Source organism: Peromyscus leucopus, chromosome 2 (assembly GCF_004664715.2).
Source record: "Peromyscus leucopus breed LL Stock chromosome 2, UCI_PerLeu_2.1, whole genome shotgun sequence".
Lineage (NCBI taxonomy): Eukaryota > Metazoa > Chordata > Mammalia > Rodentia > Cricetidae > Peromyscus > Peromyscus leucopus.
In genome coordinates this window covers 133,581,117-133,594,354 of record NC_051064.1, presented here as the reverse complement: position 1 = coordinate 133,594,354, position 13,238 = coordinate 133,581,117, and the positions used below count along the sequence as shown (strand labels likewise).

Sequence of the window (13,238 nt, the reverse complement as noted above, 5' to 3'; positions counted from 1 at the left end):
TGTGCTGCTAGCTGCTGTTGACAGCACCTGTTCTGTTCTGTGGTGCTGGGAATGGAATCCAGAGCCTTGCATATACTAGATATCTGATCTACGACTGAACTGTGTCTCCAGCCCTTGGCATCTCTTGAATATACTACCTCCCTATAAAGTATAGTAATAATGATCTTCTGAATTCCTCATTAAAACCTATGAGATAAGTTGATCGATTATACCTATCATCATAGAAATAATTTACACATAAGGGCTGGGTACATAAAGCTCAGTGGTAGAGCACTTAGCTGGCATGTGCAAGGTCTTTGGTTCCATCTCCAGCACAGGAAAAGAAAAATGTGCCTTTGGATTTAATCCCTAAGGGAAAAAATTCTGATGGGGGAAAATGTATCTGCTTTGGAGTCAAGTTTCAGAGGAGACAGGGCAAGCAAGAAGATCAAGAGAAACAAAAGAGCCAGGTGTGTAGTAAAGCAGAAGATGTTTATGATATATTTTAAAAATAGCATTTGGGCCCGGCGGTGGTGGTGAATGTCTTTAATCCCAGCATTTGGGAGGCAGAGTCAGGCAGATCTCTGTGAATTCAAGGCCAGCCTGGTCTACAGATTGAGATCCAGAACAGGCACCAAAACTACACAGAGAAATCCTGTCTCGAAAAACCAAAAAGGAAACAAAAACAAAAACAAAAAAGTCCCCAGCATTTTGAGACTGAGGATAACTCAGTGGTAGGGTGATTGCTTGGTATGTATAAGACCCTGGGTTTGAGCCAGTGAGCATTACTTATTTATTTGTTTGTTTGTTTGTTTATTGGTCTTTCTGTATAGTCCTGGAACTCACTATATAGACTAGACTGACCTTGAACTCACAGAGATCCTCTTGCCTCTTCCTCCTGAGTGCTGGGATCAAAGGTATGTACCATCATGCCCAGCGTCAGTAATTTTAGATGGCAAGGTTGGAGGTCATATCCCTTCCCTTCTGCCTTTGCCTCCTGAGTGCTGGGATTACAGCCCACAAAATTTTGGAGGGTGGGGTGGGGCCCTTGTTTGTTTGTTTGAGACAAAGTCTCACTGTGTAACTCTGGCTGGCCTAGAACTGACTTTGTAGACCAGGCTGGCCTTGCACTCACAGAGGTTCACCTCCCTCTGCTGGGATTAAAGGTGTGTGCCACTGTGCCAGCCTGTTATAATGTTTTTAATGCAAAGATTAAAATCCCAGAAAGAAGAAAAAAATGCCTCACCTAAACTTGCTCCCAAGATTACCATCACTTTCTTAGGTTTGAATCTGAGTCATTCTTGATTTCACCCTCTTCCACCATCCCTAGTTACTAAGTTACAATGTTTCTTAAACTCCTTTTTGTGATCCAATTACTGCCATCATGTCCTCCTACCCATTAAACCTAGATTGCTGCAGTAACTGTTCTCCCTCCTCAATTCCAGCTGTTGTGCCGTCCCGGCTGAGTTCTCTAGTTAGCAGGTTGTACTTGTCAGGTTGTGTTCCCTGATCATTGCACTGTTCCGTTCCTTAGCGGTGACCACTGAATGCACTAGTTTGTCATTTAGAACTGCCTGTTAGCCCTTCCTTGCTTTTCCAGGTTTAGCTTCTCTTATTTAGTTACCTTTGGATCCAGCCAAACTACTCCCTTTTTTTAAGTGTTGGTATTTTCTACCTTTATGATGTGGGAAAATAAGCTATTTTAAAAATACAGTGTTTAAGTCAGGCATGCTGGTGCATACCTCTAATCCTAGGGCTGTATCTCTGTCACAGTTCTCTGTATCCTGTGGACAAGTGGAGAGCACTGTTGACTGGGATGCTCCTCCCATCAATGTCTAGCCCAGCACAGGTTCTCTCAGTTTGTGCTTTTGAGAGATATGAGTGGTCAGCTTAGTGAAGGTAGCCTGTATGTAATAAAATGGTTTTTAAGTTCTTGAAATATAAACTTCAATGTTTTCACAAAAAATAATCCCTTTAGATCCAGTCTGAGCTCAAAGGCCTTTACTATGCATTTAGAATCTCCACGGAACAAGTATCCCAAATTGCAATTCCTTTTGAGTTTCGGGATGAATGTGTCCTCAGGTTCCTCAGTGTGCCTTGACCTGGGCCATTGAGTTAACTGGGTTCGCTTTAGGAAGGAACAAACTTCCTAACTGAGGAAGAGCCTATGTTGTAATAATTTTTATACTTTGAAATCTCTTAGGTATATAATTGTGCTTTTAACAGGTATTAAAACCAAATGATTCCGAGTTTGTTTGAAATTTCAAGTTCTTGCTTGATTTCTTCAGCGCCAGCAGAGGCTCCAGAAGGAGCGCCTCATGAACGACTTCTCGTCGGCCTTGAACAATTTCCAGGCTGTGCAGAGAAAGGTGTCTGAGAAGGAAAAAGAAAGTATCGCCAGAGCAAGAGCTGGATCTCGTCTTTCTGTAAGTTCATTCCCACGAGAAGGCCTTTACAAGCCCAGAGAGTCTGCCCCAGGCATTTTCCCTTCCCACCACTGGCCTGTTCACTCTGCACCAAGTTACAGTCACCAGCCTCATCCTGTGCAGAGTGCTTTATGTTCTTGGGTCTGTACTGAGGCAGATTTGCTTTCATCCAGTTCCTACTTGTTTCCTACTCAAGACAGATTGCCAGAGGCCTGTGTCATCTTACAGATGCTGTTAGAATGGACGTCCTGTAGACTCCTTGGTCCTATAGCTAAAGCAACTCTTGTTTTGTGTGTCTCTGGCATGTGTTTTGGATAACAGCAGTGATAATGCCATCTGCTTTCTAGGCAGAAGACAGGCAAAGAGAAGAGCAGCTCGTCTCATTTGACAGGTAAAGAATCACTCATCCAACCTGCTGGATAGCTACTGCAAATCCACATCTTTGTGTCTATTATTAGTATCACTCTTTTTTATGTTTATGGGAGTTTCGCTTGCATGGAATTCTGTGCACCGCATGAATGCCTGGTGCCCACAGAGGCCAGAAGAGTGCTTTGAATCCCTTGGAACTGGAGTTTCAGATGGTTGTGAGCTACTATGTAGGTGTTGGGAATCAAACCTGTCCTCAACAAGAGCAACCAGGGCTCTTGACAGGTGAACCATCTCTCCAGTCTCATTGTGACTATTTTTACTTTTACAAAAAGAATTGGGGCTGGGTGTAGTGGCGCATACACTTTAATCCCAGCACTTGCGAAGCAGAGGCAGGTGGATCTGTGAGTTTGAGGCCATCCTGATCTACATAGTGAGTTCCAGGACAGCCAAGCTACATAGTGAGACCCTGTCTTTACCAAACAAACAGAAACAACAACAAAAAACAATAAATAAATAAGATCATGGAGTTGAGCCAAGCATGGTAATGCATACCTATAACCCTAGCACTTTGGGGATGAAGCAGGAGAATTAAGAGAGTTGGAGAATAGCCTACACTACATAGCTCAAGTAAGTAAATGAATAAAGAAATAGAATTGGAGAGATGACTCAGTGGTTAAGAACACTGGCTGCTTTTGCAGAGGACCAGGGTTTAGTTCCCAATACTCATCGTGGCTCACAACTGTCTGTAGTCCAGTTCTAGGAGATCCAATGTTATCTTCTAGCTACCAGGTACCAGGTACACACATGGTACATATACATACATGCAGACAAAAAAGTCATTAAATAAAATAAGAACATAGAAAGTAAAATAAAAGACAGCTGGATATTGGTGCTGGAGAGATGGCTCAGCAGTTAAGAGTACTGGCTGTTCTTCCAGAGCACTGGAGTTCAATTCCTAGCACCCACATGGTGGCTCACAACTCTCTGCACCTTCAGCTCGAGGAGAACTGTTACCCTCCTCTGGCCTCCTTGGGCATGGTACCTGAAGTAAGCTTTCTTCATATATACTGACCTGTCTCCAAAAATGGGGAAAAGAATTACATAGGAACTCACTATGTAGATCATATCCATTAATTTGGAACTTAAGTGGCTTATCATAGATACGTATTCATCTCTCCCACTACATGGTGCACACCTCAAAAGCCTGAAGGAGATGCTTTAAATATTACTTAGGTGAAATATGATTATAAATATTGTTGAGAAAATGCATAAGGGCTAGAAAGATGGCTCAGTGGGTAAACGCTGAGCTGCCAAGGCTGGCGTCCTGGACACCACCGGGTAGAAGGGAAGAATGGCTGCTATAGGTTGTCCTCTGACCTCCACTCACTTGTGCATGCACACGCACAATTAAAATAAATGTACTGGGCATGGTGGCATAGGCCTCTAGAGAGGCAGAGACAGGTGGAGCTCCGAGTTCAAGACTACGGTCTACATAGTGAGTCTATGCTAATTTCCCCTTTATTTTTGGAGAGAGGTTACTATGTAGCCCTGGCTGGCCTAAAGTTTGTTTTGCAGATCAGGCTGGCTTTCAACTCACAGAGATCCAACTGCCTCTACCATCTAAGTGCTGGGATTAAAGGCATACACCACCAAACCCAGACTATATACATGTAATGATTTTTTAAAGTTTATTTTAATTTGATGTACCTTGGTGTTTTGTCTGTATGTATGTCTACGTGAGAGTATTAGATCTCTTGGAACTGTTGTTATGGTTACAGACAGGTGTGAGCTGCCATATGGGTGCTGGGAATTGATCCTGTGTCCTCTGGAAGAGTAGCCAGTGCTCTTAGCAGCTGAGCTATCTCTCCAGCCCACAATTTTTTTTAAAGAATATTTATTTATTTATTATGTTTACAATGTTCTGCCTGCATGTATGCCTGCAGGCCAGAAGAGGGAACCAGATACCATTACAGATGGTTGTGAGCCACCATGTGGTTTCTGGGAATTAAACTCAGGTCCTCTGGGAGAGCAGCCAGTGCTCTTAGTCTCTACAGCTCCCCCATAATGTTTTTTTTTCAGAGTCAGAAACTACATAATATTGAATTTTCCATTTTTTTAAAAATTTAATAAATAATAAATTTCTGTCTTACTGAGTTCCAGTGCAGAGAAAAAAAGTCAAGTGCCTGAAACAAAAACATTTTATTATTTTTTAGTTTGGTTTTCTGCTAAGTGGGGTTTATCCAAGTCTCAAGGAAGTTCCTAGGAACCAGATATGGTTCTCACAGATGAGTTGGTGAAATCTTGCTTGGTGGCCAAGTCTGCTTTCCTCCATTCATTTACTGAGCCTGTACACAGCTTGTACGTGGAGAATGCCCTGGAGAACTGGGTCAGTACACTTCATTGAGTTTAAACCTCTGAATACTTCCCTGTCTAGCAAGTCCTAGCAAGACTGCAAAAAAATACCTCGAAGTGGAAAAGACAAGGAGGCCTGTCCTCTCTAATTCTGCCTCATCTCAGTTTTGCCTATGGCTGAAATGTGATTTTTCTTGATATTATGTCCTTGTCTCTGGAGAGGAGATATGGCCCTCAGGGATTTTGTATTGCTAGCACAAGAGTTGGGTCCTGGGTAATGTCTGTCTAGGTCCTGCTACAGCAGAGATGTAGTTATGTCTCCTCATACCTTAGAGAGAAGGAATCAACTGGAGTGCTTGTCTCCCTGTAGCCATGAGGAGTGGAACCAGATGCAGAGCCAGGAGGAGGAGGCAGCCATCACTGAGCAAGACCTGGAACTTATTAAAGAGAGGGAAACGGCGATTCGGCAGCTGGAGGTAAGAGGCAGGCTGTGGCTTTTGTTTGGCTTGGGTGTCTACAGGTATTTGGAGACTTTTTTGCTGGATTACTATGAAAAGGACTGGATTGAGTCTTTGTGTATTTGATATAATCTGTCAGTTTAGTTCATGGCACCATTGAACTATGCTGCTGGCCTGGGCACTCAGGAGCACCCGGATTCTTCCTCAAACTCCACTTAGCACATGGTCTCTGGGAGAGATACAGACATGGAAACCAGCAAGGCAGATGATACTGTGTTGCTTCCTAGAACTTCCCCAGCTCAGTAGCAGTCTTCAGGTTAAACAAAGTTCTGTGGAAAGCTCCTTTCCATAGTCTGAATAGCCCAACAGGAAGGCAAGCCAAAGCTCTTGCTCTGTTTGTGTACATTATAAAGTCCACACTGGGCGGTGGTGGCACACGCCTTTAATCCCAGCACTTGGGAGGCAGAGGCAGGCAGATCTTTGTGAGTTTGAGGCCAGCCTGGTCTACAGAGCAAGATCCAGGAAAGGCGCAAAGCTACACAGAGAAACCCTGTCTCGAAAAACAAAACAAAACAAAACAAAAATAAATAAAAATAAAAAAATAAAGTCCAATTCCCAGGGCTGGAGAGATGGTTCAGTGGTTAAGATCATTGGTTGGTCTTCCAAGAGGACCTGGGTCCAGTTCCCAGTACCCACATTGCAGCTCACAACTGTCTGTAAGTCCAGTTCCAGGATACCCAACACCCTCATACAAACATGCAGGCAGGCAAAACACCAGTGCACATGAAAAAGTTAGTAAGCAAATGAAGAGGATAAAGTCCAGAAGTCCAGTTCCATGTATAACTCTTGTTGCTTCAGGGAGACAGTCGGAACCGTTTTTGATGTGGGGTTGAGGGAGAGTTCTATAGACTGTTTTCGGCTCCTTGAGTTCCATTATGATCAAGGCAACATATAAGAACATTTTTTTTGTTTTTTTTTTTCAAGACAGGGTTTCTCTGTGTAGTTTTGGTGCCTGTCCTAGATCTTGCTCTGTAGACCAGGCTGGCTTCAAACTCACAGAGATCCACCTGGCTCTGCCTCCCGAGTGCTGGGATTGAAAGTGTGCACCACTGCCGCCTGTCATAAAGACATTTCTTTAAAATGCTGTTAAAGGTATACTCATATGGTGTGGTTTGAATGTGTATTGTCCCGTTAGAGGAATGTTTAGGAAGGATTATAAGGTGTGATTTAAACTTTTAAATTTTTTTAAATTTATTTTTTATTTTTATGTTTATGAGTACTCTTAGGGATTAGAAGAAGGGGTAAATCAGATCCCCTGGGATTAGAGTTCTGGGTGGTTGTTAGCTGCCATGTGTGTGCTGGGAACTGAACCTGGGTCCTCTGTAAGAGCAATAAGTGCCCTAAAAGGAGCACTTTAATTGGGAGCTTGCTTACAGTGTCAAATGTGGGTCCATGACCTCATGATGGGGAGCATGACAATGGGTGGGGAGGCATGGCATTGCAGCAGTAGCTGAGAGCTTACATCTGATGTACAGGTTGGAGGCAAAGAGAGCGAGCAACACTGGACCTGGCATGGGCTTTTGGAACTTCAAAGCCCACCGCCAGTGAAACACCTCCTCTAACAAGGCCACACCTCCTAATCCTTCCAAAATAGTCCACCAACTGGGACAATAGTCATTCAAAGGACCACACCATATGGCATACCTTTAACAGGCTAACACGTTGCTTTTCTACCTGACATGTGGCAGGCTATGACTTATTACCTATGAGTAAGCAAAAACTTGAACATGGAGAATCTTATTTTCATCACTGCCAGGAAAAGTGCACAGTTTAGACCACCAAGCTGACTTGTCATAAAACTTTTACAGTCAGAACAGCAGGCTTCCAAATGATGTTGTCCTTTCACCTACCACCTCTTTTCCACCATCTAAGATCTTTGTCAGTCAGTTGAAAGCTGTTTATAGGCATCATCCAAGTGACAGTAGAATCTAGTAGTTCCTCACATAGACCAGCCCCTGGTTGTTTGTCTTCCATATGTTCCCCAGGCAGCACAGTCCTATAAAAGCCATTTGAATTCTCTAGTCCAAAGTCCTAGTGGTCACTGACATTGGTGTGCTCCATGTAGAGCTGTCACACGGAGATTATGTCCACTCCAGCACTCCAGTTTAGGCTTGAATGATCTTACTTGTTCTCAGGTGACATGTGCAATTAATATTGCTTGATGGGTGGATTTCATGCCATCTGTACTACAGTATTAGGAAAGCAGCAATAGATAGTTTTCTGTTCATGGAAAAAGCTATAAAACACATGATATGTTAATCTTTAGGGAAAGGAAAGGAAAGAAATCTTTTAACTTGTTGCTTAATGTGAGTTAATTGGTTTTTGTCTTCCTCAGGCTGACATTTTAGATGTCAATCAGATATTTAAAGATTTAGCCATGATGATCCATGACCAAGGTGACCTGATAGGTACGTACTAATTAATACCTCTAACCTTGGGGTGAGTACAAAGATCAATAAGATGGGTTACCTATAGACTTAAAATTTAGTAATATCTTTTTTTTTTTAAGTTACTGAATTCATTTTCTTATAGAGTCAACTATAGAGGTCAAAGGGGGCCCTCTGTGGCCAGTCCTATTCACTTGTTGTAGCCCATGAGTCTGTTAGAGAAAGAGCTGTCAGCACCCCAGCTTTCAGCTCCAGACTCTTGCAGGATTGTGGTGTTAGTAACTTTCAAAAGCTTTTTAATGTGGAAATAATCTCTTTTATAAAAATCTGCAAAATAAAAACAATACAAAGAATCTTTTATATCCCTACCCAGAATTTTCTCTAATAATAATATTTTGCTCCACTTACTTTTTGATGTACTCCCATACGTAAATGTATGTGTATGCATACCCCCACACACAAGTTTTTTTTTCTTGAACCCTGTATAAGTGAATTGCATTCTTAGTAATATCTTGCTATGAAATATTTCAGTATTTCTGAAGAATGGAGCTGTTCTCTTATCAAGTTAGAAACTTGTAACTCCAAAGTAGCTGGTAGTGATAGTGGCACCTGTAACCTGGGCACTCAGGTGGAGGCATGAGGGTCAGGAGTTGAAGGCCAGCTATGTGGCATGTTGTTGAGGACGTCGAGGCTATCTTAGGCTACATGAGACCCTGTCTCAAAAAATTAAATGAAAAGAAATAAATTTTGATTTCCTGGATGGAGGGTGATAGTGAAACTAAGGGCTTGGCATCAGATTTGTTAGGGGGCTGGAGAGATGGTGCAGCAGCTAAGAACAGTGGCTGCTCTTCCAGAAGACTCAGGTTTGATTCCTAGCACCTACACAGAAGCTCACAGTCATCTGTAATTCCAGTTCTAAGGGATCCAACACCCTCTTCCGGCTCCAGGCATGCACATGCCTGGTACACAGACATATATGCAGATAAAACACCCATATACATTTAAAAAAAAGAAAGAAATTGTAAATGGACATTTCCTGTCCCGACTGCCCAGTCCCAAATAATCACTCAGAGGCTTATATTAATTATAAATGCTCAACTGATAGCTCAGGCTTGTTACTAGCTAACTCTCACATTTAAATTAATTCATATTTTTATTTATGCTTTGCCACATGGCTCATGGCTTGTTACCTCATTTTCTACATGTCCTGCTTGCTCAGCTGCTGGCTGGCATCTCTTCTGACTTTCCTGACTCTGCCTTTCTTCCTCCCAGCCTTCTTTCTGCATCAGGCTGTCTCACTCAATCTCTTCTTGCCCTGCTATTGACCAATCAGTTTTTTATTAACAATGAGTGTAATCCACAGCAAGAAATAGTTTTGTTTGCAGTATTGAAATTTCTGAATGTGCTGAAATGTGCATTGTATTTTTTACAGATAGCATAGAAGCCAATGTGGAAAGCTCAGAGGTCCATGTGGAAAGAGCCACTGATCAGCTGCAAAGAGCTGCTTACTATCAGGTAAAAGTCAGGACCCAAGAAAGTCTCTCTGTGCTGTAGACTCAGTGAACACCTAGGCTGTGTTGATATGCTGCAGGCTGTTGCAGCCTTTTGCCTGGGTTTAAGCTGGAGGCAGGCAGTTATAATTTGCCGCCCCAGTCCCATTTTTAGTATTTATCTTTACAGCCAGATCACCAACACCATCAAATCTTGAATAACTTATACAGAAGCTGTGTGGGTGCAAAACTAATCTCATGAGCTAGCTTGATGCCTAAATCTAGCGTGATGCTAATCTTACACCCTAAACGGCTGGGCTATGTGGCGATAATATTGTGTACCCTAATAAAATTTGCCTGAAAATCAGAGACCAGAACAAGTCACTAGATTAAACATAGAGGCCAGGCAGTGGTGGCACACACCTTTAATCCTAGCACTTCGGAGGCATCTGGATCTCTGTGAGTTCAAAGCCATCCTGGATTATATGAGATTGATTTAGTCCAGGAGAGAAACAGAGCCAGGCAGTGGTGGCACACACCTTTGATCCCAGTACTTGAGATCTCATGCCTTTGCTTGGGAAGCACACACGCCTTTAATCCCAGCACTAAGAAGGAAGTGATATGGCTGGGCAAAGAAAGGTATATAAGGTGTGAGGAGACAGGACTAGAGACCTTTTTGTCTGAAGCCTTTCGGCTGAGGAAGCTTTTTGGCTGAGGACAGAGAGAGACATTCAGTTTGAGGATTCGTGGAGACAGGATTAGCTGAGGAGTTAGGGAGGTGAGAGTTGCCTGTGTCTTATTCCTTTGTCTCTCTGATCTTCAGGCACATTTTATTAAGGTACACAATATATCACCACAGGGCTATTGGGAGAGTAAGAGCTACAGGGAGAGTAGAGCTTCAGAGACACGTAGGCCGACTGTTAACTCAGCATCGATGTCTTAGAGTCAGCTATGACAGCTCTGTGTAAACAGGACCAGTCATTATGGAACTGTGCCCATGACGGGGATTCTGATGGCTTTATGACTTCTTTTTGTTTGCTTTGTTTTATGAGATAGGGTCTTGGGGTTGGGGATTTAGCTCAGTGGTAGAGCGCTTGCCTAGCAAGCACAAGGCTCTCGGTTTGGTCCTCAGCTCCAGGGGGAGGGGGGACGGAGATAGGGTCTCATTGAGTAGTCCTGACTGGCCTGGAACTCACAGAGATCCTCCTGCCTCAGCCTTCCGAGTGCTGGGATTAAAGGCATGTGCCACTGCACCCAGCTCTTTCTCTGAGTCTGTAACCCAGGTTTTAGATATTGAAAATGAAATCTAATTTTCCCTCATTTGCTGTTGCATGCCTCTTTAGAATCAGCTTCATTTTAGTCATGTTCTGTATTCCTGGGGTAGCTGTATTTTACCTGTGATACTTGAGGAAGTTGTGTTTCATAATATTTTCTTGAAAAAGTGATGATTTTAATTTATAGCAGTAAAGGAGTAATTACATCTATTCAGTATTGTGTTATATGGGAACTAAGAGATGTTAAAGAGGTTATAGCAGAAAAGGAGAGTTGGTGCTAAATGTTAAATGAGAAAAACATCAAATATACAGTATGATCCAGTTAGAACATATAACAATCCAGGAGTGTGCATAGATGAGCGAGCAGAAGAAACACAGGCCTTTAACAAGCATCAGGAGGCAGAGGCAGAAGATCTCTGTAGATGAAGCTAGCCTGGTCCTTAGAGAAAGCTCCAGGCCAGCAAGCCTACACAGTAAGACCCTATCTCAAAAACAAACAAACAACAAAACCAAGAGAGAAGAAATAGAATATGTTAATAGTCTTATCTATGGGTGATTGTTTTCTTTCTGTTCTTTCTACTGCCTGTATGCTTTACAGTGAATATACTATTTGTGCTAGGTATAAAGTAGTTTTTAAAATACACATGGCCTAGTGAGAAGACTCAGTGGTGATAGCCAACAAGAGGCCTGGCCTTCAAATCCTCCGACCCTTGTAACTCCAGCCATGGTAGAGGGGGATCCAGGAACAAGCTAGCTAGTGTGAGACAAGTCGGATCAGCAAATGAATGACAACCAGAACAAAGGCGTAGCTCCTTTGCAGACTGCATTTGTGAACAATTTAACTTGCACTACTACTTAGGACTGGTGACTTGGGATTTCTAAGAAGATGTTTGCACATTTGTGCATGGTAAGAGTTGATTAGAGGCTGGGGGTGTGATTCAGTAGGGGGAGTGAGTACCTAGTGTGTACTAGGACCTGGGTTCAGTCCCAGCAGGGAAATATAAAAGTGTTATTATGAATTCAAGGAGGCAGATTATGATGCACTCTTGGAATCTTAGGTATAAGAATTTTTACTTGCCTCATGAGTGTCTTTAAATATTTCTTTCCTCAGAAAAAATCTCGCAAGAAGATGTGTATCCTGGTGCTTGTCCTGTCAGTGATTCTTACAGTCTTGGGAGTGGTTATCTGGTTTGCTTCTAAATGAGCTGTGGTTGCCTCAGAGCCTTCTCCTGATGAGTTGTTACCAAGGGCAAGTGCTCCATGGAGTCTTGCCAGAACAAACTGACCACAGAAGAGAGCGTGTACCAGAGTGTCCTGTGATAATTTAGCTAGAAACTAACTACTAACTAGTCCTTGGAATTAGTGACCCATGGAGACAGTATTTATCATTTATGCATATACTCTATTGATTTCTCAGATAAGGAATTAACTTATGTGTGTTTTCCTTTCTCTTGTATTTTGGATATTCTTTTTGACAGGTGACACTACAGTCTCATAATATTGGTTTTTTTTTGTTTTTGTTTTTTTTTTTTGTATATACACAAACTTTACCTTTTTATGAGCATCTGAGATAAATTTCCTTCAGGAGCCAGCCTATTCAAGTCTGAGAAACTGTACAATATGCCAGCAGTTTTTATTTAACATTTTGATATGAGTTTCCAAGGGGTCTGCTCTCTGTTTTGCAAGATTTTGGCACTATATGTAACTGGGGACTAACTGCACCTGTGACTTCAGGGGAAATGAGAAGAACCTGTCTGTCAGAGTGGCCCTTTGCCAGGGAGTGTATGAAAGGCTGGGTTTAAGTTCAATTGATGTTATTGTCTCCTGGTGTCATTTACAGACTCCATCCCTGCACACTAAGTCATCCCACTCCTGTTTTAAAGAGGTTCGTTTCATTAACATTGTTATAATCAGATGGGTCCCTCTTCAACCTGTCTGCATAGAAAGGGAGAATTAGGCACAGCATGATCTTGGAAAGCAAATAGGGATTGTTTGGAATGATTCTATCTTGTTCACTTGTGGCTTACATTCCTGGTGAATGATAAATGTTGCTGTCAAAGACTGTTCCTGAGCCTTATAAGGGTTGCCTGGCTTTGATAGCAAGATTCTAAAGTTTAGACTGAAGTGGGGTTTAAAACTTAGGTCTGTGACCCTATTGATAAAGCAAAGAAAAGGTTCATTTTTGTAAATAATACTGGTTTAGTGATGTTAGACTTAGCCTAATTTATGAACAAGAGATCAAACTCGGCGTAGTTTTAGACAAAAACAGTTTTAATAAAAGGTTGCTGTCTTGTAATATAAATGTTGTCCACTGCCCTTTTTCACAGGCCTAGAAACAGGTAGAGAGAGTGTAATTGGTTTAGGCTTTCAGATAAATGTGAATCGAGTCCGAAAATGTCAGCCGTCCTTCACTGAATTGGAGGATTTGGCTACTGTTGGCGTA

General features: G+C 42.3%; 1 protein-coding gene across 1 annotated transcript in view; it reads left to right on the top strand.

The window, feature by feature from the left end:
* Stx12 (syntaxin 12) overlaps positions 1-13,238 on the top strand; it is a 33,720-nt gene that overhangs the window by 19,760 nt on the left and 722 nt on the right. The window contains exons 4-9 of the mRNA XM_028888162.2: positions 2,268-2,405; positions 2,753-2,796; positions 5,497-5,602; positions 7,980-8,052; positions 9,464-9,546; positions 11,907-13,238. The exon at positions 11,907-13,238 is cut by the window's right edge and continues 722 nt beyond it. Of these exons, the coding sequence (XP_028743995.1) occupies positions 2,268-2,405; positions 2,753-2,796; positions 5,497-5,602; positions 7,980-8,052; positions 9,464-9,546; positions 11,907-11,999 (537 nt within the window). The 3' untranslated portion in view covers positions 12,000-13,238. The remainder of the gene's footprint in view (positions 1-2,267; positions 2,406-2,752; positions 2,797-5,496; positions 5,603-7,979; positions 8,053-9,463; positions 9,547-11,906) is intronic.